The sequence below is a fragment of the Stegostoma tigrinum genome, chromosome 30, assembly GCF_030684315.1.
Source record: "Stegostoma tigrinum isolate sSteTig4 chromosome 30, sSteTig4.hap1, whole genome shotgun sequence".
NCBI classification, from domain to species: domain Eukaryota; kingdom Metazoa; phylum Chordata; class Chondrichthyes; order Orectolobiformes; family Stegostomatidae; genus Stegostoma; species Stegostoma tigrinum.
This window is the reverse complement of record NC_081383.1, coordinates 21,314,547-21,341,161: the sequence shown is the minus strand read 5'-3', so window position 1 is coordinate 21,341,161 and position 26,615 is coordinate 21,314,547. Positions and strand designations below refer to the sequence as shown.

Below are 26,615 nucleotides of genomic sequence, written 5' to 3'. Positions count from 1 at the left end.
TTTACTAAAGTCAGCACCCCACAACCCCTTTAGTTTTTGCTGCTCCGAGTCTCTATCGGTGAAATACTCCATCCTAGGCAACATCCAGGTGGATCTCCTTCCTTTGCCAAAGGGAAATCATGTAGGACAAATTTACTAGAGGTATTTTGAGAGACAATCAACTGAGTTGATGATGGAGAACTGGTAAATGCAGTGTATTTAGATTTCTAGAAGGCATTCAAAAAGGAATGACATGAAAAGGTCATTGTACAAGATAGAAGTTAAAACCATAACAAAAAAATTAGTTGTGTGCAAAAATGATACTTATGAGGCTGCAGGTAAAGTTTCATTGCCGATTTAAATGATAGGTTTTAAACTGGGGTCAGCAAGATCACTGTATTTAATGTTTATACTATTTGAATTTGAAAACCTGAAGTTGATAGGGTTGTAAAGAAAGCATATGGCGTATTACTTTCATTGGCAGGGGAACTGAGTTTAAGAACCGTGAGGTTATGCTGCAGCTCTATAACACTCTGGTTAGACCACACTTGGAACTGTGTGTTCAGTTCTGGTCACCTCATTATAGGAAAGATGTGGAAGCTTTAGGGAGGGTGTAGAGGAGAGTTACCAGAATGCTGCCTGGACTGGAGGGTAGATCTTATGAGGAAAGATTGAGGGAGCTAGGGCTTTTTGCATTGGAGTGAAGGAGGATGAAAGCTGTCTTGATAGAGGTGTACAAGATGATGAGGGGCATAGATAGAATGGATACCCAAAGAGGAAATGACTATTATGAAGTATCATAATTTTAAAGGTGCTTGGAGGAAGATATAGGGGATGTGTCAGAGGTAGGCTCTTTACACAGAGTGGCAGGTGTGTGGAATTCACTGCCGGTAGCGGCAGTGGAGCCAGACACTTCAGAGACATTTAAACGACTCTTAGATAGGCACATGGAGGATAGTAAAATGTAGGGTGTGCAGGGTAGATTGACCTAAGGACAATAGGTCAGCACAACATCGTGGGCTGAAGGGCCTGTACTGTGCTGTATTGCTCTACGTATGAATTCTATAATCTACTTTGGGAGTAGATCCTCCGCTGTGTCAATACATCAGACTCCACGGACAAGTGTTAACTTCTTGCGTACAAAGATTTCAAGCTACTTTTTTTTTTAAAATCACACTTGCAACATTTTCTTCTGAATACCATAGTTTTTTTTCCATATTTTAACTAGCTGTGCGCTGCATGCTATAATTATTCCAGTGCAAGCACTATCGTACTCCCAACTCAAATTTGTAGAGCACTGAAAGACCAGCCTTTCACATTACTCCACTCTTTTGCTTTCAAAGTTGTCATAACTTTAGCTATTTAACTCAAATTAAGAGAAATAGCAAAAAGCATTAAATTAAAAAGAAAAATCAACAACTTGTGATGTTAGAGACCAAATTATTTTCCTTTATTTGATTCAGTTATTCCCTGCTCAAACTTCAGTTGACCTTGTGAGTATAGTTGGCTTTGACTAGTTTCATTTAGCACCATGGAAAAATGATGGATAGAAGTATTTTCTATGGTGACAGCAATTCTGCTTAGCAGAGGTCTGTGAAAATTAGTCAATATTTGCAGGGAGAGTTCAGGCAGAAAAGTCTGAAAATGACACTTAGCTAAGTAATATGAGCAAGCCTCATAACAAGACAAATGACATAATACAGATGTAAACTTTCAGTACTTTTCAGATTTCCAACCATACACAACCACGCCTGGAGATGATATTTCAAGCTAATAGATCAGAAATGTGACACTACTTTTAACAACAAGCCACTGATTATAAATGCTGTGTACGTGAAGCACCAGCACGCTTCAGTTCTGCATATCATGTTAATGTACTCACAAGGGACTAATAATGCAATATAATTTTGCTTCTACCCTACTCAACTGCACTACTAGAGAACTACATAAAACAACAGGGTCAGCATGGTGGCACAATGGTAAGCACTGCTGCCTCAGTGCCAGGGACCCGGGTTCAATTCCATCCTCGGGCAACCGTCTGTGTGGAGTTTGCATGCTCTCCCAGCGTCTGTGTGGGTTTCCTCCGGGTTCTCCGATTTCTCTGCACAGTCAAAAGATGTGCAGGCTAGGTGGATTGGCCCTGCTAAATTGCCCGTAGTGTTCAGGGATGTGTAGATTAGGTGGGTTATAGGGGAATGGGTTTTAGGTGGATACTCTGAGGGTCAACATGGACTTGTTGGGCTGAAGGGCCTGTTTCCACACTGTAGGGATTCTAGGATCTATAATCTCTATGATCAATGAATATTTAAACTAACTACATGTCAGTGCATCTTGATTGTAATTTCATCTACTTCTAAAGTAAACACCCCGGTGGGTTCAAACGCAAGTCTCAAAAGAAAAAAGAAACATGGTCCCAGAAGGCATCAGCATTGCCATTCAGGTGGCATAATCAAGCTCACGTTGAATGGTGAACTGGCTGAAATGGAACTTCTAGTGTCCAACTAGTGCAGATCGGCAGGAATTAAGATATAATTTACAGATGGGCTTTTACACCACTGATATGAGGGCAAAATTAAAGAAAAAAACGACTGTTCTTTTACAAATGAGTAGAAACGAATTTCTCTAATTCAAAAGCAAAAAGGAATTAGTTGAATTAGATTTTCAGGTTAAATACACTTCATCCACAAGTGATCATCATTAAAAGTTTAGGTGCGAATCTCACTTCAAGACAGTGGGAAGCAGGGTGGATGGTGTTCTGGTCACCAGCCCATCTGCTCCCTCTCACAAGACCAAGTGCATAAACTTTGATTCAAAAGTTAAATGAAGAAAATTTTTTTTTCAAATTTGTTTTTTCTTCTTTTGATAGCAAAAAGAGGTTGCAGGAACTACAGAGCGTCAGATCAGGTCCATTCCTTGTGGCCACGGTGGCTGCGGCTTGAGCAACCAACATCAATGATTTGGGATTCGTTCTTTTCCTCTGATGCGTTTGCAGTGTCTGTGTTGGCAGTAGAATGAACAATCTCTCAGTCCCTGGGAGTTAATTTGGATGGTTAGTTCTGAGAAGTTGAAACGGCCCTGGCCCTTGAAAGTTGAGTCCTGGCTATGGCTGGAGTATTGGTGATGAGGTGGCTTTGGCAATGGTAACATTCTGGGTCTGGTCAGTAACAGATTTAGCATGCTTCCCCCTTGAATGTTGTGTCCTCAGGGAGTGGTTTGGCAACCGTGGAATGTGGCGGTGTCCCGTTGCCACTCAGGAAATGAAGTCGTCGTGCATGGAAGAAATGTAATTTGTCCTAACTTTGTATGATTTTTTTCTTTTAATTTATGTAATTAAAATGGTGCCAACTTATGGAAATTTCTAAATGTTTTACTGTACTTTCATGAATACATGTAACCATAAATTATTGCTATTACCCAAGAAAAGCATGATTTTGTTTCAAGTAGAGCACTTACTCTACCAAAATGTTTTGTTCATGAAGGTTCACAGCAATTATGTTTAAAAGAATCAGATAAGAAATCTGTGTATGCACTTTTCACTGAGTAACATTCTAATTAACAGTTTAATTAACCAAGTTGAATTGGAGCAATTGAAGTTTGCTTAGCAGACTCAACCCTCCCGTGAGGATACAAGACAAGAAGCAGGCAGAATTTAAAGAAAAAGAAGACTTCTATCAAAGTAAGGTAAAAGTAACTGGCAACTAAGACAGTGAAAGTTAAATGACTACTGGCTTAATGGTTGGGGGAAAAAAAACAAAATCAATATTGTCCAGACTAAAGATATTGCGCATTGTCACTGTATGCTATTCTGTTGGGGTTTAACAATCAAAGGCTATGAATAATTTCCTTTACAATGTTTCAGTATGACTGATAAATTCCTTAAGACTGAAAATCAGCAGTATGATGGAAGTATTTTAGGAGCACTTCCTTGCAGGACGGAATACCCAGAATAGAAGGTTTGTGTCAGATCTTCAACAAAAAAAGTATTCAACTAATTCCATAGTTCCACCTTTTCCTTGTAGCCCAGCAACGGTTTCCCTTTAAAATATTTCTCCAACTGCCTTCTGCAACAATTGTTGAATCTGTTTCTGTTATTCAGTGTGACAATGCATTCTAAATCAAATGCATTATTGAATTTAAAAAATTCCAGTTCTTTTGCCAATTACTTTAATGTGAACTACATGGTACAATTTGAATTCTGATCCGCTGAATCATTAGTCCCAAGGCTATTACCATTCTATGATAATGCCTACCAATTTATTCATTTAAAACACCTGCCCGCATGAGTTTGGACTTGGTCTTACCTACCAATTCCCATTATCTTCCATGCTGACATCTTCCATCATGGCCTTATCATTGTAGAATACAGAGTTTGACTCACTGTGTTGAATTACAAGCATGCCCCGTATATATAAAATGTAAGGTGGCCTAGAAGCATAATTGTTTTACTCAGCATACTGAATTCTAGTTTCAACATACCCAAGGGCATGTAAACAAGCATATCAAAAAAACTTTACTTGTCCCCTGAGACACATACCCACCATAAAATCGGTTGTAGTCTCAGCCTCCAGAGTCAAACTGCTAATGCTGCTATCAGCACTTAAGCTCCCAAGAGTGCACTCGAATAACCACACTTCAGAGTAGTAGAGTTTTAATAAACATACACTCAGAAGTGGCCTCCTATCTTAATTCATCAAGAATTCCCAGTATCATCTTCTCCAATAGCAAATCACCAAAAAACTTCCAGAAAAGTACCAGACTATATCAGTATGAGCTTGCTCAGTTTGAAAACAACCATCTCTGACTTAAGAATTGAAGGGTCATACAGCATGGAAACAGACCCTTCGTCCCAAATCCTCCATGCTGACCAGACATCCCAATCTGACCTAGTCCCATTTGCCAACACTTGGCTCACAGCCCTCTAAACCCTTCCTATTCATATACCCATCCAGGTGCTTTTTAAAATGTTGTAACCGTAGCTGTCTCCACCACTTCCTCTGGCAGCTCTTTCCATATATGCACCACCCTCTGCACGAAAATGTTACCCTTCAGGTCCTTTCTCCTCTTACCTTAAACCTATAACCTCCGATTTGGGATTCCCCCAACCTCGGGAGACAACTTTGGCTCTTCACCCTATCCATGCCCCTGAGGATCTTATTAATCTCTAGGAGGTCACCCCCTCAGCCTCCAACGCTCCAGGAAAAATAGCCTCTACCTACTAAGCATCCCCCTACAGCTAAAACTCTCCAATCCCAGCAACATCTTGTAAATCTTTTCTGCACCCTCAAGTTTAGCAACATCCTTCCTATCGAAGGGCAATCAGAATTGTACACCATATCCCAAAAGTGGCCTAACCAATGTCCTGTACAGTTGCAACATGACGTCCCAACTCCTATACTTAATACGCTGAACAACAAAGGCAAGCGTGCCAAATGCCTTCTTCACTCCCCATTTACCTTTGACTCTACTTTCAAGGAACTACTTACCTGCACCCCTAGGTCTCTACTACTAACTGTGTAAGTCCTGCCCTGGCTTTCCTTAGCAAAATTCAAAACCTCACACTTAAACCTCATCTGTCAATCCTTAGAACATTCACCCATCTGATCAAGGTCCTGCTGTATTCGGAGATAAATCTTCATTCACCAGTACACCATCTAATTTGGTGTCATCTGTGACCTTACTAGCCATACATCTGATATTCACGTGCAAGTCATTTTACATGAAATTACAAAAAGCAGTGGATCCAGTATGGCTGCTTGTGACACACCACTAGTCACAGGCCTCTAGTCTGAAAAACATCCCTTCACCATCACCCTGCTCCTACCTTCAAGGAAATTTTAGATCCAATTGGTTATCACACGATTCCACGTGGTCTAACGTCATTAACAGTCTACCATGCAGAATCTTGTCAAACGCTTTGCTTAAGTCCATATAAACAAGGAGTTGTTTGCACACTTGACAAAGATAGATGGAGAATGGTAGACAATCAAGTTAGTGAAACATATTTTCCCATCCACAAAGCCATGCTGACTTTCCTAAATCAGTCTTTGGTTTTCCAAATGCATGTAAAACATGTCCTTCCGAATCCCCTCTAACAACTTAGCCAACAGTTGCGCAAGCCTCACTAGTCTGTAGTTCCCTGGCCTTTAAATAATGGCACATGTCAGCCAACCTCCAGTCTTCTGGCATCTCACCCGTGGCTTTCGAGATACAATTACCTCGGCAAGGAGCCTAGCAATCTCGTTCCTGGCTTCCCACAAATTTCTCGTCAGATCCCAGGGATTTATCAACCTTTACACGTTATAAGACTTACAACCCTTCTTCTGTGATATGAACTCTTTTCAAGACTTCACTATTTATTTCCCTAAATTCCCTAGCTCCCACATTATTCTCCATGATAAATACTGACAAAATACTTATTTGTATCTCATCCATCTCCAGTGGTTCCACACAGATGGCCACAATGATTTTCAAAAGGGGCCCTGTTCTCTCCTAGTTACTCTTTTACCCTTAATTTACATGCCGCCTTTTTGCCCTCCCGATTTCCCTAGAGTATACTCCTCTTGTCCTTATACCCTAAGGATTCACTCGATCCCAGCTGTCCATACCTGACATATGCCTCCTTGTTTTTCTTGACCAGAGCCTCAATTTGTCTAGTCATCCAATATTCCGTACACATACTAGCCTTTCCCCTCACACTAATAAGAACATAATGTCTCTGAACTGTCATCACCTCATTTTTGAACACCGCCCCCACAACCCAACCGTCCCTTTACTTGTGAACACCCTTCGCCAATCAACTTTTGAAAGTTGTCTAATACTATTAAAATTGGTCTTACATTTAGAACTTCAACTTTACGATCAGTTCTATCCTTTTTCATAACTATTTTAAAACTCAAAATTATGATCACCTGCCCCAAAGTGCTCCCCTGACACCCTGCTTTACTTCTCAAAAGGTCAAGTATTGCTACTTCTCCAGTAGGTACATCCATACATTGAAGATTGCCAATTTTAGAGTCCAGCCATAATCATCACACGGAGAGCAGCCTAAGCCTACTAATGCACCTCAAGTCAAACAATACTATTCATGCAGTCTGCTCGAAATGGTTTCTGCTTGCAGATATTGTAATGACATTTTCACAACTGATTCTTTAATTCAGGAAGCAAGAGCTATGATGCATTCCGACAAGAGGTTCGGACAATAAACATACAAAAAAGAGAAAAATACTATTAAGTTTTGTATTCTTAGCAACCCAAAAAGTTGAACAGTCTGCAACACAACTAACTGCAGCTTGCATTCATCTAGCACCTTTTGACATGAAAGCATTCCAACAGCATACTCAGAAGCATCTTCAGAAAAAATGTGACAATGCCACAAGATATCAGAGGAATGACCAAAAGTTTGAGGAACATCTTAAGAGGAGGAAAGGAAGAAACAGGGTTGGAGAAGTTTTGGAAAGGAATTAAAGCAAGTAAAGGCAGTGCACAGTGCAGCAACTAATAATCAGGATGGAGGGGTGGGGGCATTACATTGAAGAGACAGAAACCGAGTAATGCAGATATCTCAGAGGGTCACGTATCAGATGGTGCTGGTGGAGGTTTGAAACATTAACTATCCAGGGCCAATGTATGTCAGTAATTATAATGATCAATGAAATGTGATACAATTAGAGCAAAAGGAAAACCAGCTTTTGTCTGGTCCTAAGTTTACACAAGATTGAAGTCAGTAGGCCAGTCAGGAAAAAGGCACTAAAAGCATGGGTGAGATTTCCAAGCAAGAGCAATGGAGGCAAGGGTGCGATATTACTGTAGAGGGCGATCATAGTGATAAACAGATGTATAGTTGGAAGCTCATCTCAGATTCAAATGACACTAAACTTGTTTACAAACATTTTCCAGTCTTGGATGGTAGTCACAGTTAATGTTGGAATCCAAACTAGGGAACAGAGTTTGTGGTGGAGAGCAAAGACAATGGCTTCGTTCTTCCTAATACACAGCTAGAGGATTTTTCTGCTTATCTGGTACTTGTGTTGAACCAGCTGACAGAGAAATAACTTTATTTATAAATTAGTCAAGATACCTTCAGCTAATTTTACCAAAATTTACATTATCAAGAAACAAAGTGCTTACCGAAGATGGAAGGCCAGGTGGAACCTTTCGTACTTTTTTGGGTTGGGATTCTGGAGGGGGAAATATGGATTAGCATCTCAAGTTAAAAGTTAATAAAAAAAGGAATTAAAATTAATTATTCTTATTGTTTTTAATTTTGGACCAGACACACAAAGGTATGACCTGTTGAGAACATGTAACTTTTTTTGTTTAAAAAGGAGATGAAGTTTGGGAATCTCAAATCCAACGAACACAATAAAGCCACAAGATTCAACAGGCTTAAAACAAACAAACAAAAAACAAACATTACTATCCCAAGTCAATAAAGTAAAATAACACTATTGATTTCATAATCTTAAAATTCAAAATTAAGAATGAAGCAATGAATTAACATACACAGCACAGTCGAACAATACCCTGCACATTTAATGGCATATGCAACCTAGACTGATCCCATGCATTTGAGAGTAACTGATCCAGATGTCAGAGTTACAACAATCTTGTTAACAATCAGTCTTCATCCAGAGGGATTTCTACTCTTCACTCTTGAAGATCTCGCTTCTGAACTCCCACCAACTTGGAACGCTGAGTATTTGCATACTTCCTGTAATTAATCTGGTGTTCCAAGACTGCATTCCAAATCAACCCAAGGTCCTCCTGATCTCTCTGCAGCTTTTAAAAAGTCTTACTTCAACAGTAATGTGGTGTGCTGACCCATGCCTGGAACTTCTTTCTTAGCTCCTTTGCCTGCAATCTTCACTTCTACTGGGTTCCTGATGAGCTTCTCTCTCTCAGGATATCAAGTACTTTACTATCAACTCCTCTTCTGGTTCTCTGTTTAGCAAAGTCTCCTGTGGGTGCTGCGTTTGCTGCTTTCCACGCCACACCAAGGCATTCCTGATGATTCTGATCCTTTAAAATGTTTGAACACAGACTGGAATCAATGCCACCCACTTTGCACTGAAAGAGACTCACACTGGGGTTTGCTGTGCTAGGCTTTCAGCCAAGGGACCCATTCTGAAATAAAAGTTAGCTAGCTTCATTAACAAATGCCACATTCAGCATCAAAAATAAGAAATTCATAGTAAGGCAATTACAGAGCAGAAAAGAAAACTTGAGAAAGGAAGACAGAAAGCCATAGACAGCAATATAGACAAATAGACAGCCACGTAACATACGTTTGCGGACCCAAGAATAGGGAAGATAGAAAGCTGATCAAAATGAGTGTACTCAAACAGTCAAAACAGCTTTCCACTTATAACCACAGATCAAAAAAAAATTCCTTTCTCAAATATGTCAACTATATACTTTAATAAGGAATGGAAATGGCATTTAAAATAATAATTATAGAAATGACTAGGCAATAATGGTTAATACTGCTTACTATAATAGAGTAAAGCTATGTAACATTTACCTAAATTACTTGCTTCTTGCACAGGTCGTCTTCGAGGATTGCTGGTGTAGGGGTAATACTGAGATCCTGGTTTGACTCCAGTTGGCGATATTGCTCCTGAATTAGCCATTCCCATTTCAGAATTCAGAAAACTTCCCTGCCACAGATAATAAGTGCTCTTATGATTTCACAGCTTCTTGGCTGACAACTGCACAACTAGAGCCGAGTTCCACAGTATTGTTAAATTGGAGCAAAGGCTCATCGCATTTTTGTTTACCAAACATCGCAAAAAAAGTCATTAAATTGAACAAAAAAAATCAACAATGCCATTGAGACTGAATAAACTGTAAAATAAAAAGTAATTAGAACATTCCAAATACATCTTAATAATTCAATGGAATAAACCACTGATGGGTGAAACTACATAGATGTACAGCAAATAAACCACAAAATGATACACTCTCCCTTCAAGCCACTGGAAGCAGTGGCAAGTGACATACAGGATGTAGTTACTGGTCTCTTAACTCTTATTTCATCAAATCATTTAAGACTCTGATGTTCATTCACAACGTTGATGTTAATACAAAATATCTAAAGCACTTCTCAAAGATCAATCTTACAGTAACAGGCAAGTGATCTGTAAATTCTGATAGAGAAATGCAAGGGTTGGGTGCTGGGAATGGGGGTGGGGAGTTGGAATTCAGCAACAGTAATTAAAATGAACTTGTAAGCACAACTTGTTCCTTCTACCATTTGAGCTCTCAAAATTTAGATGTTACACCCAAAAAAGAAATTATTCAAGAAGTATCCCACCACTAAGTTTTGGAACTATACAATATGTTATGAAAAATGAAATGAAAAGGTTGACTGTACCAATTATATTTTTCCATTTATAATTCAAAATCCATTTGGTCTTTGAGAACACAGTAGTTACTCCTCCAAACTACTGAGTTCAGTAAGCAAATTCACAGTAATTACAAGAACTTCTTTAACAAAAAAAAACCAAAAGAGAACTGCAGATGTTGGCAGTCAGAAACAAAAACAAAAACTTAGGTCTGGCAGTACCTGCGAAGACAAAGCAGAGTTAACTTTTAGGTCCTGTGACCCTTCTTTAGCAGGAATGAACCTTTTCATTAGAGTTTTCAGAGTAAATAGCACAGGTTGATTATTTAGCCAGTAATACCTGTTACAACCAAATGGAAATGAAAAAAGTGCAGCTCTGTTAAATGACTGCATAAGAAAAGCAACTGGGTTTTCTCTTGCTATTGTTCCAAGGCTAATTTAATTGGAAGCTCAAGCCAGCCATTTGATGTATACTGGATTCAAAACATTTCCTCTGTAAAGTCATCTGCCTTAGGCACTAGTGTGGATGTCAGACTTGTCGGTAAGCTGTTCTGATGAAAAGTCATAGGCCTGAAACATCAACTCTCTCCAGACGCTGCCCAAGCTGCTGAATATTTCCAGTTGTTAAATCAAATTTTCAGCATGTGTACTATTTTACTCATGTCCTACTTATATCTGACACAGATGAAATTCTGAAGAAATAACAAAATTAGTCACTAAAACTTTACATACTTGAGGGTGGCCTCAAACTTAACTCAGTTTAGCAGTTATTTTAACTAATATAATTTGAACAGGAAACAATGCCAATCCGGATTTTCAAACCAAATATTTAAACCAGTTTCTGACCATAAATAGCAGGTTAAGAAAAATCCAGTGGTGTACAGCATGCTGAAAAACCAAAAAGACAGGTTGAAAATAGTCCACATAATTAACTTTCCCAGGCAGTGGTATCCATGGGGACGAACTCGTACCAAAGAGAAAAAACACTAACCTAAATGTAAAAAAGATTACTATCACAAAAAGCTCAAACTTGTCACTAGTTTAATTAATCAGTGCAAAAACTTCCAGCAAATACGCTTAGTAACTTAACGTAAGAATTTTGGAAGAATTATGAAAATTAAAATTTAACGCTAAGCTTTTACCATTGATTTGAATATATTTAATCAAATTTCTTAGTTTCAACCTTGTCAAATCTGTGCCTGGACAAAATTAAGTTTGTTAACAATTGCAGATGAAAAAAATCAACAACCTTGGCTAAGAAAGGAAACTTAAATTATACACAAGTCCACCTACCTGATTTAAACCCGGCATGGCGGAATCTCTTCCAAATGGTGGGAAAGGAACTCTCTCAGCGTTTTTGACTGTATTTAAAAAAAAGTGGCACCTAAGTATCTATTTGATCATTAAGTACCACAGTAATATTTCCCAATTCAGTTATTTACACAACAGGAGCTTTTATCTGAAAATTGTATATTTAGTTCCACAATCATAAGGTTGTGAAATTTCCCCAATGTATGCCAGGAATACATAAGTAGAATACCTCTCTTTGCATGTACTTGTACCAATTGGGCATTCATGTAATGGCCTTTAAGCCAAATTGAAAACATGTATGCAAAGCCCAGTTTCAAAACCATTTCAACATGTTCAAATGTCTAGAAGAGCCTGGGCTTTTTCTAGCCGACGGTCAAGATCTACTTACATTATTATTTTTAGAAGCCACATCCAACTTTAATACTGCTTGTACTTTAGTGCAAAGAAATACCAGCAGCACAATTCTGGAGCTCATCTGGTTGAGATTTTAGCGAAGATTTGCAGCTCAGGTTGTGCAGGAGGTTGTTGACTTGCTTGCTGAGCTGGTTTGTTTTTCTTCAGATGTTTCATCATCATGCTAGGTAACATCACCAGCGAGGCTTCTGATAATGAGATGCTGTTGTTCTACTCTGCTTGGAATTTACACTGTCTGGTCCGTTATGGTGAGTAGTGTCATTTCTGGTTTTGTTCTGTAGAGGTTTGTATATAGGGTCCAATTCTACATGTTTGCTGATTGCATTAAGGGTTGAGAACCAGTCTTCTAGGAATTCCCATGTATGTCAGTGTTTCACTTGGGCTACTATAGTTACATTGTCCCAGTTGAACTGATGGCCTTCATTGGCAGAGTGTAGTGATATTAAAAGTGTGTGGTGTTGTTTTGCTGCTAGCTGATGTTTGTGTATTCTGATGGCTAGTTTCATTCCTGTCTGTCCAATGTAATGTTTGTGGCAGTCATTGCGTGGCGTTTTGTAATCCACGTGGTTCTGCATGTTGTGGGAATGGGGTCTTTAATCCTTCTAAGTGTTTGTCGTAGAGTGGCTGTGGGCTACCAAGATTCCTAGTGGTCATGGGAGTCTGGTTGGTTGTTCGGATAATGTTCTTGATGTAGGGTAGTGTGGCCAGTGTTAGGGCGTACTGTGTCCTCTTATTGTTGCCTATTTAGTAGGCACCTGTGGATGAAGTTGCTGGATTATCCGCTCATAGCAAAGATTTTATATAGGTGCTCTTCCTCTTTCCTGCGCAGGAGAATAAAATTGGAAATGACACTACTCACCATAACAGACAGGACAGTATAAATTCCAAGCGGATGCCTCACTGATGAGGTCACCTCGCACAGTCATGAAACGTCTGAACAAAAACAAGTCAGCTCAGTCATCTGATTAAGACTTTTCCACGTAAACTAGCTCGAAAGACATGGACTTGACACACTGGAATTCAACACCAGAACAGCGTGAAGTCTAGTTTAAAAGAAGTGTTTAGACAGCGTACTTCATCTGGGCATTTTATAATTCCAGATACAGTCTTAATGTCTTTGGATACTCCCTCCTACATTCAAAGCACTTCGAAACAAAAACTGACCTGTGGAACTGGAACGTTTAAGTATGCATGTACACAACTCTGTCCTGGCATCAAGGGTGCAATTCCCACCCAGATAACAGGACATTATTCGACATTGCACAAATTATAGTTATTATTTAATCAATGTGGAAATTATGTAAAGTTAATGATGACTGCACACAACTAACCTAAACCCCTCACCCAGAATATATTTGCATTCTATTCAAATTACAAAAGACAATCCAATTGCTATCAAAGTAAGATAACAAGGTTAATTTATATAAAAAGTGAAAAAAAACATTTAGCAAATTATTACATTATTGTTGTCTTTAAGTGACCCAGGTGTTTTATATTACTGCAACTTTTTATGCATGCAGGTCAACAAGAGTTTTTGTTTTATCTCACACAAACTTAAATTTATTACCAAATTGTATCAATTGTACGAGACACCGCATCATGCTTGTAGATGTTTACATCATTCTCCAATAACAGCTTCCGAAATGCAATTTGTGTTCAGCAGAAAGCTGAAAACTAGTGACCAAGGGGAGGTAAAGAGCTCACTGTTCCTAGTTCAAGATCAAAAGCCCCATAATTCTATTATAATTATGTAAATTTAGCCCCACCTCAAACCAGGCATTAAAAGAGACTGCAGAGTGTCTTTTAGTGCCTCATCAACATTAACTGCCACCATTACGTGCATAGTTTACTTGACTGAGCCCTTGGTCAGAAAGTGCAAATCAAGATCCGATCAGAACTTGAACCCTTCAGCAATGTCAATACTCCAATGCGGCGTTAGGAGTTCTGCACTATCAGAGGTTTCACTTTTCAAATGAGATGTTAAACATCAAACACATTTGAAAATTTTAACTATCTGAATACTGCAACAGGATCAAGATATACTCCTTTAGTACTGACTAATTTCTCTCATAACCGGCAAATCAGTGACTCGCAAGTGTGAAGTGCATTTTCTCACTGCAGGATGTCCGAAAGCAGTTTATTCTTAGGTACTTTAAAGCACAACCATTACCACAGTGTAGAAAATGAAGCAGCCAATCTATGCACAGGAAGGTTCTAAAAACAGCAGTGAACTAAGTACAGTTAATCTGTTTTCCCTCTTTAGTGACATTGATTGAACAAAGTACCGGTCAGGGCAACTGAAAATTTGCCATTCTTCCAAACAGTACAATGAAATCTTTTAACTGCAGCCAGCACCTTGGTTAACTATTTCATCCTAACAATGGCATCCCTAACAGGGTAGCACTCTCAGCATAAATTCTATGCACTGGTCTCAGTAGCAGGACTGAAGTCCCAAAACATCTCAGAAGCAGACTGCTACCACTGAGCCACAGCTATATTCGGTATTTTCCAAAGGCTACCTACTGTGTGAAGTGTTGTGCAACATTTTAACATGGTAGTTAAGTGCTCCGTCAATACAAAATGCTCTCACTAAGGTATTTCAGCAGGTGAACTCAATCAATAGGATATCCAAGCATTTCCAAGTTTAAGGATTATGTGACCAAATCATTTTAATGAAAATTTTGAACTGAAATGCTCAGTTGTCTTTGTCCTGTGCAAAAGCAGGCTAAATTGTACATCAACGATCACTACAATATATTTAATTCAGTATCTCTCATAATATACTAAAATGAAAAGATGGTGATGAAGCCGTTCTTTAGACGAAAATGTACTAAAATGACTAAACATGTTTTACAAAGTTTGTGGTAAATATGTATATATCAATATTTTACATCTGAAACTGACAATTGACTTAATAATTTTGGCCATCATGAGGCTGTGACAATGGAGGTTTATTTTTAACAATCATGCTCAGATGAAATTACAGCATGTTGAAGCACCAGTTGAGAGACAGGGGAGTCAGAACAGTGAATTCCTTAACATTTAACTTCAAGATTTTAAAGGCATGATAGGTGAGCTACTGAGCCAGAATGCCCCTCTTCATCAGGTGCATAGAGCAGGAGGGGCCATCTACACACGACAGACAGCCCAGCAATAAGTAAAAGATCTCTTAATCAGCTTGGTCAGGCATTTTACGACATGCCTCTAGAGCAGGTGAGGCTTGAACCTGGATCTCTTGGCTCAGAATTAGATCACTACCACAGTACCACAAAGTCACCCACGATGCACAAATGCACATATCCAGACATGGCAAGTACAGGCAATGTTTATATAGGAATTGCTAAATGCATTGGTTTGCCAGAATGAAAAATACACCTTTCACTTATTCAGTTTTCAAACTAATTAAAGTAGTTATGACCTCCCTTAGATGGAAATGCAATCACTTAGATTTTTGAACTGCATGCAAGATTCAAAGGTTTCAGAATGTATGGCAAATGATCAGTAGCAATAATTTGGCTACTATAAAATTGATTAAATGATGTTTACTTGGTACAAAGTATGATGCAGGTCCAACTATTAGACTAAGCTAATTTTCTAAAGTTCAGCCCCCAAGTGTTAAATTTTGGTAGGTTTCACAGAGTTTCCTTACATTATCCTCCCAACTGTGCCTAATAAACTTATGCATCATGCCCTTACTGGGAGTTAATGGGATTTCTGGCATTACTACCATCTTTGAAGCCTAGAGATTCACTTGGCCAAGAGCTCAGTCCACAGTTGCCTATCAAGTGCCCCAGACAAATGGAAATTAGCACCTTGCCTTGCTAACAGCAACCTGGTACACAGTCCCTGGGCAGTCCATTGTTTGCAATCCCTGTGATCCAAGATTCTGGTGCCTGATGCCCAAGAATGAGAGCTGCAGGAGCAAGCAGTGAGCTGAGAGTCACCAGGTTACTGCTCAAAAACTTTCATGTTGGAAGCAGTCACTGTCTAATTACTTCAGAGATGGTAGGAACTGCAGATGCTGGAGAATCTGAGATAACAAGGTGTAGAGCTAGATGAACACAGTAGGCCAAGCCACATCAGAGGAGCGGGAAGGCTGATGTTTTGGACCTAGACCCTTCTTCAGAAAGGTCAAAGATGCAAGGTCGCATAATAATGAGGATGCTAACATGTGTCTTGCCACTCACTAGCAAAAGTTTTGGCTTGTCACCCAACACTTTGAAAAGCAGGAATTCTTAAACTTGGTTAGAAATTCCCTTAGTTCACATGATTCTCCTAACTTTGTTGTCAATGTCCATATCATAGAATCTTCACAGGAACTCAATTTTTTTTAGAAAGAAAAGATTTTATGATGTTAAACTTTTCAACATTGAAAGCTTTGAGAGAAAAGGAATGAATGACTCAAATTTCTGCTTGGTTGGGTTTTAGAATATTGTTTCAAAGATTCTTTCCAATGTCAAATTAACACACTCTGGTCTTACATTTATCCACCAAGTAAAGTCGTCGTTATTGCCAACATTTTAAACATTATGACAAAGATTTGCATTTACTGCATGTTCATTGTTGTTGGGTGTCTTCAGAGAGCAGTTAAGGCCAACTTTCACAAAGTAGAGTTACAAAAGAGTTTGCTACACTAATGAGCACAACTAACAGTCAAGGATTACTGCATTTTTCATTGTACTCAGTTTAAAATCAACTTCAGTTAGACTTCAATAATTAAAGAAATGAATTAAGTCATGAATGTAGAGAAAAAAGGTAAGCATCCCAAGACTATGTTAGACAATTTGAGAAAGAATTTGCTGTAGGAAGCTCAAAGCTTTCTTGATTTAATTAGTTCTCTTTCTCTTCCCTTCCAACTCCCATGGGTGTGTTACCAAATAAAGATTAGCTTCTCCTCTGCACATGATTAGGACAAAACTGATAGGAGTAACAATTTTGTCAGGTATTGCAAGAGGAACCACAGCTTAAATGATGCTGTGTAGAACATTTCTGTGATATGTAAACCAGATGAGACACTTTAGTTTTAAATTTGAGGCAAACATGCTATTCAATGAACATTCCAAAGACAAAAAAAACACACAACTGTCATGGCCTACACACAGTGAAGACCTCACATACAGACCTTTTGTCATAACTTCGAATTGATCAGTTCATATTCATTCATTTTTGACCTCACTAAAATATGCTCTAGTTTATATACTCTACTATGCAAAGACAGCAATGCAACAATGATCCCACTGAATCAATTTCATCATAAATAAGGTGACCTTTAAAGATTTTTTCAAAAAATGCATTACCCCCATGTTTAATACTTGAAATTTAACAATATAGTTATAGTCCTCATACAAAACCACACAAAAAAATACCCTTTCAGTCAGAGCCATGACTGCCTCTTTTGAGAACAATTTTAAGCACTCACCATTAACCATACTTTAGGTGAACCATATTGAATTTTAAACCTGGCATAAGATTAGAGTGATTTTAACGTAACTGTATAACATAACAGCATTTGTAACGTTTAAGTTGTAAAAGCATTTAAAACTAGAATAAGATAGTTCTGCTATAACATGTGTTTTATTAACCTGAAATGCAACTGATGAACAATGGACAAATAACCTGAACTTTCTGCTGCAGAGGTACTGCAATTTCCCTATAACGTGATTTTCTATGGCAGTTTTCCACAGTGCAATTTTCTCTTGACTGAGGTCACGCAAGAACACAACTATTGAGTTAGACAAGAACTATCTGTGCCAATTTAAAATCCAAAGCAATAAAGCCAAATTATATGAAGATCCCAGAAAGACACTTGGCAATTAATCCAGTCAATTTATTAAACATTTTAATGTGGGAAATTACACTGACTGCTGCAGTTCTATCTATAGGGGATATGCTACACATTAGAAACATCCAAGAAAGAATTCCTACCCATGTGCAGTAATGCAAAACCTTCCAGTAAATAATACTACACACTTGCATACATCAAGTAATTATCATGGAAATGCAACTATTATTTTCAGTCTTTTATTGCCATAGGGCATGAAATCTAGCTCCAACAGGCCTAACCTCAAGAACAGCACAAGCTTAGGAAGCAATTTCTTTAAGTTGTAGTAAAAGTTGAACATGCCAGGTTAGAAACCAAATTACACTGGATTGTCTGGGTCAGGCACTTGAGCCTCCAATAAAGCCACTTAATCCAGTGAAACAATAGTGTGCAGACCAAATGGTAAGACTGCAGAATTTGTTGGAGTGTGTATAGCAGTGCATTATTTCTTACTGGTCAGAGCAGAACTGGGTTAGGATTAAGAATTCTCATTCTTCAAGCTACCTGAAGAGTTCATGCATTACTACTTGAAATGTTTAAGTGTCTACATTGTCCTTATGATAATATTCAATTATATTAATACATGAAGTGCAAACTTATACCTCTGTTCAACCTAACAAAACATCCCTGACTATGCTGGTAAACACAAATTAGTATTTAAAAAGATATCTAAAAAGGTGGGGACCCCAACAGTAGACAGAGGAAAAAAATGAATGTTCAGAATAGAACACGAGAACTCTGTCTAACCACAAACAGAGTGTCAACAGTCCAATGGATACAGAAATACTGTAAGAGGTACAGCAGTTGCAGAGTTTGAGCAGGTGTGGACAAATTTATCCATTCTCTTTCACAATTTGTAGATCATCCATTCTTTCTGGTTTTGATTTTAGATCTACTGCATTTATAGGTGATTTTCTTTCCTACTCCTCCACATAATGTTTGAGCATTGTGGGGCACAGATAAGATGATAGCAATGGTCCTTTACCCTATGATGGGGTGTTCAAAATTAGGGGGCATACTTTTAAGGTAAGAGGAGAAAGATTTAAAAAGAACATGAGGGGCAATTTTTTTTAAAGAAAAAAGCAGAATGGCTCATGTATGATGAACTGGTGGATGCAAGTACATCTACAATACTTAAAAGACATGACTAGGAAAGGTTTAGATGGATATGGGCCAAATACAGGCAAGATGGACTGGTTTGATTGGGAACATGGGTGGCATGGACTCATTGGAGTGAAGGGTCTGTTTCCGTGCTGTATGACTAACCACGTGGGCCTCTTGCTTGTTTACTCATTACTGTCTGCCATTTCTTCTGTCCTTTCAGTCTTGAATTCCATTATTCAAATTATGGATTACAATCTCTTAACTGCCTCAAAATGCTCTCTAATTCTGGATTCTTGAACACTCAAACTCATCATTGCCAACTTCAGTTGCTGAAGCCTGAATCTCTGAAGTTCCTTTCCTAAGCCTCTTTAAAACTCTATCCTCCTTCAAGACAATTATATTTATTTAGTACCTAGACTGTGCTATAAGTTCATGCATCTGTTGAGCATCTTCCATTTATTGTTAATAGCAGTTGGCAAAATGGCCAGGGTGCCTGCAGCCTGAAAAAGAGTCAATTTCCTAATAGAATTCTGATCAATTTACTGTGCATTTTCAGATCTTTGCTTTTCTTTCTTGCTTTAGCTTGCCCCTCTCCATTTATCACACAAGTTATTTTCCTGCAATCGTAGATTAGTTGAAGGTTTTAAGAGGACAATCATTCTGGTCTCTCTGTTCTATTTGATTAAGCTCCCACAAAAAAACACCTAGTCAAAAAGCTGTCTACTCCCAAAGCAACTTGACCAGCATGCCGGTGGTAATCACTGAAAATTCAGCCCCACTTGACAGGGCATGCCGTTTGTCTGCCCAGTAAGACTTCTGAAGAACTGCTCTACCAATCTCCGTTCTAGGAGAACATCAGAAACATATTAGATGTCTCCACAGCATCCCTAAAGCAGACAAACATTTCAGTTTGTGGCAAGTGTTATAACAGATGGACGGACAATGCAAGAGTTTGGGTGGTGGTGGGGGGGGGGGGGGGGGGGGGGGGGTTCCTCGAGAAAGGAAGCGAGAAAGATACGGAAAGTGGGAGGGAGAAAGGAATAGAGACGAGATGGGATTTGTGGGGAGAAAGCATGATACCGAATTGCATTACAAATTGACATTCAGCGTGCAACAAGTAGCTAATTAAACTGCAGCTGCACAAGCCAACAGTGGGTACCAACAGTAATCACATCTGACAATGCAGATTGGTTCCTGGGTAGTTTAAACAGCTATGAGAATAATAGTGAAAAGACCTGAAAGGGAGAAGGTGTGTCACTATCACTCACTCCAGAAACAAAAAGCCAATTGTTTTCTCCCCCACCCCCACCAGCAACTGTAAGCTTGATGTTGAGGAAGAATCCATAATTAATCCTGGACAAAAATTATAGTAAGCCAGCACAGATTTTTGTTATGAGCAAGTTGTGTATAAAACATGAGTTTTTTTGATAAGTGAATACCTTTGATATGGTAGTCATCAGCTTCCCAACTGGCATTTGATTTCGTCCAGGCAGGCTTGACAGCTAAGTTAGATGTCATGGAATAAAAGGGTTAGTTGCAATGCCTTAAGAAATTGTTTTATGTCACTCAAACAAGGCCTCAGTTGGATGATTATGTGGATAAAAATAATGCTCAAGAGTATGGGGAGAAAAGGAGACTGGCGCTAGGTAATGGTGTTCATTTAATAAGGCAGTGCATGCAGGATGGGCAGAAAGGCTTCCTTCTACTTCACAATACTTCTGTGCTTCTGTTGCTTGAAAAGCAAGATCTCTATTCTTTCCCTCACTCTCCCTCCACTCCCACACTAAGACAGGACTCAAACTTACTTTGTTCCAAATAAGTTACAGGTTTTAAACACAAAAATATCACCACTCTAAACAGGCTTTCTCTGGCTGATGAAGGCACAGTTGAACCGTTTGTCTTGAGCACAACCATTTCACCTCAAGTAGTTCATTAATGGAATGACAGTTCTGATAACAGAAAAATCCAAATCTTTAGGCAATAAAACTGTTCCAAATTAAACAAACAATTGAATAACCATTACGAAAGCACTGACACCATTTTGCCCCAGTATAATGGCTTCTGAACTCCTGCAGCTTCAGTCTAGAAACTGTACATTGATTTGCAAGGAATTTCATTATTTCAAATTGTCCTATCTGCAGTCAGTTGATCTTTTCTTTGTTGAAACGTTTTTCACTTTTGCAGCTCTCCATTTTCTATCCCTAACCCTTCCTCCAGGCTTAGTAGCCTAATCCTTCCCCGTGGTTGCACCCACCAATGAGAGAGAGAACAAACACGTGACTGGAAATTTCTGAAGTAGGGTCCCGAAAAGAAACGTCAACTTTCCTGCTCCTCTGATGCTGCCTGATCTGCTGTGTCCTCTCTGACTCTACCAACTGCAGTTCTTGCTAGCTCTGAATGGAAAGGTTCTTCATTGTTTTGTTTCATTCTATTTAAGGGGTAACTCTTCTCTGATGGATTGCCTTTGTGAGCAAATTTTCCCCATGAAGTTGAGTGACCTTTGAGAGCATATGGGCTTACCAACTTATGTGTTTTATGTTATCTGTTTGATAGTGCTCAAATCACACATTTAAAGAAGGACCTCTACAAAACAGCCTTGATACAAAAGAATGTATAGCCAAATGAAGCACTGCGCTGCCATTCTGATCTCTGTTCTCATATGGTGGTGTAAGTAATCTCTTTATATTCTGAATTCTGGTGTACTTCAACTTGAACCATTTTCAAAAAAAGTGGCACAATTTATTATTGCACGAATCCTAATCCTAACCAATAAGCCACTAATGCAGAAATTTAGCAAAGGTCTTTGAAATCAATGTCAACTGTATTTTTCCAATCCATGTCAGACTAGTCAGATTTTAATGCAAGCAATCTTTCAAACAGTTACTCACATCTGCAGCATAACAGCTTAATTTCTTAAAGTTCACTCATGGGACATGGGCATTGCTGCCTGGCCAGCATTTATCGTAGAAGTCAGATGAGCAGAAAGAGGCTTTTGCCCATCAAATCTGCACTGATTGTCTGAACAGCATCAAATCCCACCCTCATAACCCCACATGGGGTTTTTTAAACCCCATCTAAATTGCACATCCCTGGACACGACAGTGCAATTTTTGGTACTGACATTACCACCAATCCCTCGTTGCCTTTCAAAGGTTGTAGTGAGCTGCCTTATTGAACTGCTGTAGTCCACGGACCACCCTATCCACATTTTGTTTTTGATCTATGAACAACTGTGAACAAGTTACATTCGCAGCCTCTTTCACATTACTTATGAAATCAAGCCAGAAGAATTCTACTCCAGCTTAAAGGATTACACAACTCTGTCATTAATTACATGGCATACTATGTGGTATAATTAGTTCTATTTATTCAACCGCTCAAATCAATACTTCATCTATTTTCTTCATTTTCCATTGCATTCAAAGATAACTTAAGACAGAATTTCAGTTTAGCATGCAAGCATGGTTTTGGACATGAAACTGCAAGTTCTAGTTGCTGTTTCCAGGGTGAAACTATACAAACTCATTTTCTTCACTTCTTTTCAATATAATTTGTATTATTTTTGTAGTAAAAGGCAACAGTGAAGTTCTTTATCATAGCACAGATTGATTAATCAGAGATTAAGCAGCATCACCAGCAATAAACAAAGTGAAAACTAGCATTTTCTTGCCTGACTTGGAATTGCCAATTTGACTGATACAACTTCCCAAGACAGCCATCTATATTGAACTGAAAAGATTTTATTTGGCATTTGGTTCTTTTTTGGTCAGATGAGTTTTCAATACTAGTTCAAATCTGAAAGCTAATACTTCAATATACTCTTTTCAGTACGACAAAAATTTTAAAATCCAAAACATTAAAATATTGTAACAATAAAATTAACACTTTACTGATCGGTGTTAATTTGAGTGTAATTTCATATGGTAATCACTTGGTCATAATCATAATCTTAGAACAACTTTCATTCCAATGTTTAGATCACTAGTATTTTCTACACGAAAACAGAAACCCACAAAGACGTGGGAAAGGAGGCTTCTATTTTGCCAATTTGCACAGGTGTGTAATTGAAGGCAAAATATAACCCAATACAATTCTAATGACAGAAGCCAGGTTGAAACAGCCTACATTGATGGAATAGTTTCCTATCTTTGAGAGCTGCCAGAGCTCAATGTTAGCCGAGTTTATGCAATAATACGAGCATGGGACTATCCATTATGTAGCATCCTTGATCTGAAACTGAAGATGGCTGCTGTAGAAGTTTGAAGTGTTAAGGCAGTTGGAATTGCTGAGAGAAACAAAGCATGAATCTAATCGCAGAACAGTCACCATTAGCCTAACTACTCTCTCTGTCAACATACCTTCCACAAAACTAAAAATGATTAATTCTGCAAACAGGACTTCAGTAAGGCATTTGATAAAGTTCCCCATGGTAGGCTCATTCAGAAGGTCAGGAGGAATGGGATACAGGGGAACTTAGCTGTCTGGATACAGAATTGGCTGGCCAACAGAAGGCAGCGAGTGGTAGAAGGAAAATATTCTGCCTGGAAGTCAGTGGTGAGTGGTGTTCCACAGGGCTCTGTCCTTGGGCCTCTACGGTTTGTAATTTTTATTAATGATCTGGATGAGGGGATTGAAGGATGGGTCAGCAAGGTTTGCAGATGACACAAAGATCGGAGGTGTCATTGACAGTATAGAGGGCTGTTGTAGGCTGCAGCGGGACATTGACAGGATGCAGAGATGGGCTGAGAGGTGGCAGATGGAGTTCAACCTGGATAAATGCGAGGTGATGCATTTTGGAAGGTCGAATTTGAAAGCTGAGCACAGGATTAAGGATAGGATTCTTGGCGGTGTGGAGGAACAGAGGGATCTTGGTGTGCAGATACATAGATCCCTTAAAATGGCCACCCAAGTGGACAGGGTTGTTAAGAAAGCATATGGTGTTTTGGCTTTCATTAACAGAGGAATTGAGTTTGAGAGTCGTGAGATCTTGTTGCAGCTCTATACAACTTTGGTTAGACCGCACTTGGAATACTGCGTCCAGTTCTGGTCGCCCTATTATAGGAAAGATGTGGATGCTTTGGAGAGGGTTCAGAGGAGGTTTACCAGGATGCTGCCTGGACTGGAGGGCTTATCTTGTGAAGAGAGGTTGACTGAGCTCGGACTTTTTTCATTGGAGAAAAGGAGGAGGAGAGGGGACCTAATTGAGGTATACAAGATAATGAGAGGCATAGATAGAGTTGATAGCCAGAGACTATTTCCCAGGGCAGAAATGGCTAACACGAGGGAGCATAGTTTTAAGCTGGTTGGAGGAAAGTATAGAGGGGATGTCAGAGGCAGGTTCTTTACACAGAGTTGAGAGCATGGAATGCGTTGCCAGCAGCAGTTGTGGAAGCAAGGTCATTGGGGTCATTTAAGAGACTGCTGGACATGCATATGGTCACAGAAATTTGAGGGTGCATACACGAGGATCAATGGTCGGCACAACACCGTGGGCTGAAGGGCCTGTTCTGTGCTGTATGTTCTATGTTCTACTTATAATAGGTCAGGTAAACGGCACACTTGGGGAATGGGAGGTGTCATCTTAAAATAACTGGCACTGAAATAGAAGAGAAAACAAGTTTTAACTGCATACATATCACAATATCCCCCTTCTGTAGGCGACTACAGATAGCTAATCCTAACCCTAATCACAACTCTGGGTGTACTCAGTTCATTAACTAAACACAAAGAAAATGACATAATATTCCAAATTTATACAGTGAAGATCAGAATTCCAGGAAGGTTTAGGCAAGACAGACAAATATTGGAGAGACTTTTGAGAGGAAGTGATTGAAGCCCACTTATCAACAGGAAAGACAACAGATTCAAAGTAAATGCCTTAACAAGAGGCAGATCACATCCAACAAATTCTTCCAGGCTGCATGTCCAAATCAGCAAGAGCTAGGATTTACTGGCTTGAGTGGAATGTAATCACAACTTGGTGAAGTCACTTCTTCTACGTTTCAAAACCAAACAGTTTAGCGAGTTTTGAGAAGATTTGTAGCTCAGGGTTCTGGATGTGAGTTTGCTCACTGAGCTGGAAGGTTAGTTTTCTGACGTTTCGTCACCATTCTAGGTAACATCAGTGAGCCGACGAAGCGCTGGTGTTATGTCCCGCTTACTATTTATCTGGTTAGGTTTCCTTGGGTTGGTGATGTCATTTCCTGTTCTTTTTCTCAGGGGATGGTAGATTGATTTGGAGCCATCTACCATCCCCTGAGAAAAAGAACAGGAAATGACATCACCAACCCAAGGAAACCTAACCAGATAAATAGTAAGCGGGACATAACACCAGCGCTTCGTCGGAGGCTCACTGATGATGTTACCTAGAATGGTGACGAAACGTCTGAAAATTAACCTTCCAGCTCAGTGAGCAAACTCACATCCAGAATCAAAAAGTTTATTTTACAAATGGTACAAGAAAGAAGAAAGTGAACTAGTTTGTCATAAATCCTCTAGAAAAGTGGGTAAATTCAACAAGCTGTGCCAAGGAAAAATAATACAGGTGGATGTGGGGGAAAGAAGAACGTGACAGAAGGAGCTGGAAAGAATACAGAAGGTAAGAATGTGCGAGACAGAGTGAAAAAGAGAGAAAGCACACAAGACAGACAAAGGCAGGGAGATGGAGAAAGCAGGAGCATGAAACAGGGAGAGAAAGTGAAAGCATACAAGACAGAAGCAAACAGCTTGAGAACACACACCGAAATTGAACTGAAAAGTTACGAAAAAAAAACCAAATTACTATTCCAAGAACAAAATACAATTTAAGATCCAGTTTTTTCACAGCCCATTGTTCGTAATACCAGCTAAATATTTCCTCATTGTAAGATGACATTTTCCACATATCACCAACTTGACATTGTCAGTACCTCAAAACACCAGAAAACTCCCTAGCAATAATCAGGCAAAAAGTGTGACACAGAGCCACATCAGAAAATATCTGGTCAGACAATCAAAATGATGTTCAAAGAGGCAAAACTTAATTGCACATCTTAAAATAAATTAAGCGTGGACAAGCTTAGGGAGCAAATTCTAGAGTTTGTGTCAAGGCAGATGAGGATATGGTTCACTGCACTGAAATCAAAATTTGGGCTTGTACAAGAGGCTATAATTGGAGAAATGCAGAGATCATGGTGGGTTACAGAGATGAAGGTGGTCAAAGCTATAGCAAGAGGAAAACATTAAAAATCTATGTTCAAAAAATTTAAATTATTGCTGGGCCATGAGCCATTGTAATTGAAAAAGGAACTGGGACTTGGTGAAAGTTTTGTGATGAATAGCAGAATTTCAGGATGTGGAAGCTTTGGAAAGGGTGCAGAGGAGATTTACTAGGATGTTGCCTGGTATGGAGGGAAGGTCTTACGAAGAAAGGCTGAGGGACTTGAGGCTGTTTTCATTTGAGAGAAGGTGGTTGAGAGGTGACCTAATTGAAACATATAAAATAATCAGAGGGTTAGATAGGGTGGATAGGGAGAGCCTTTTTCCTAGGATGGTGACGGCGAGCACGAGGGGGCATAGCTTTAAATTGAGGGGTGAAAGATATAGGACAGATGTCAGAGGTCGTTTCTTTACTCAGAGTAGTAAGGGAATGGAACGCTTTGCCTG

General features: G+C 39.1%; 1 protein-coding gene across 10 annotated transcripts in view; it reads right to left on the bottom strand.

Annotated features, from left to right (window-relative positions):
• LOC125465836 (transcription factor 12-like) overlaps positions 1-26,615 on the bottom strand; it is a 129,315-nt gene that overhangs the window by 61,396 nt on the left and 41,304 nt on the right. For 7 of the 10 annotated variants that reach the window (XM_048559738.1, XM_048559743.2, XM_048559739.2 and 4 more), the window contains 4 exons: positions 20,411-20,473; positions 11,615-11,682; positions 9,500-9,635; positions 8,107-8,156 (listed from right to left, as the gene is read on the bottom strand). In XM_048559738.1, the coding sequence (XP_048415695.1) occupies positions 8,107-8,156; positions 9,500-9,635; positions 11,615-11,682; positions 20,411-20,473 (317 nt within the window). The remainder of the gene's footprint in view (positions 1-8,106; positions 8,157-9,499; positions 9,636-11,614; positions 11,683-20,410; positions 20,474-26,615) is intronic. The other 3 variants (XM_048559740.2, XM_048559741.2, XM_048559742.2) reach the window with 1 other exon arrangement.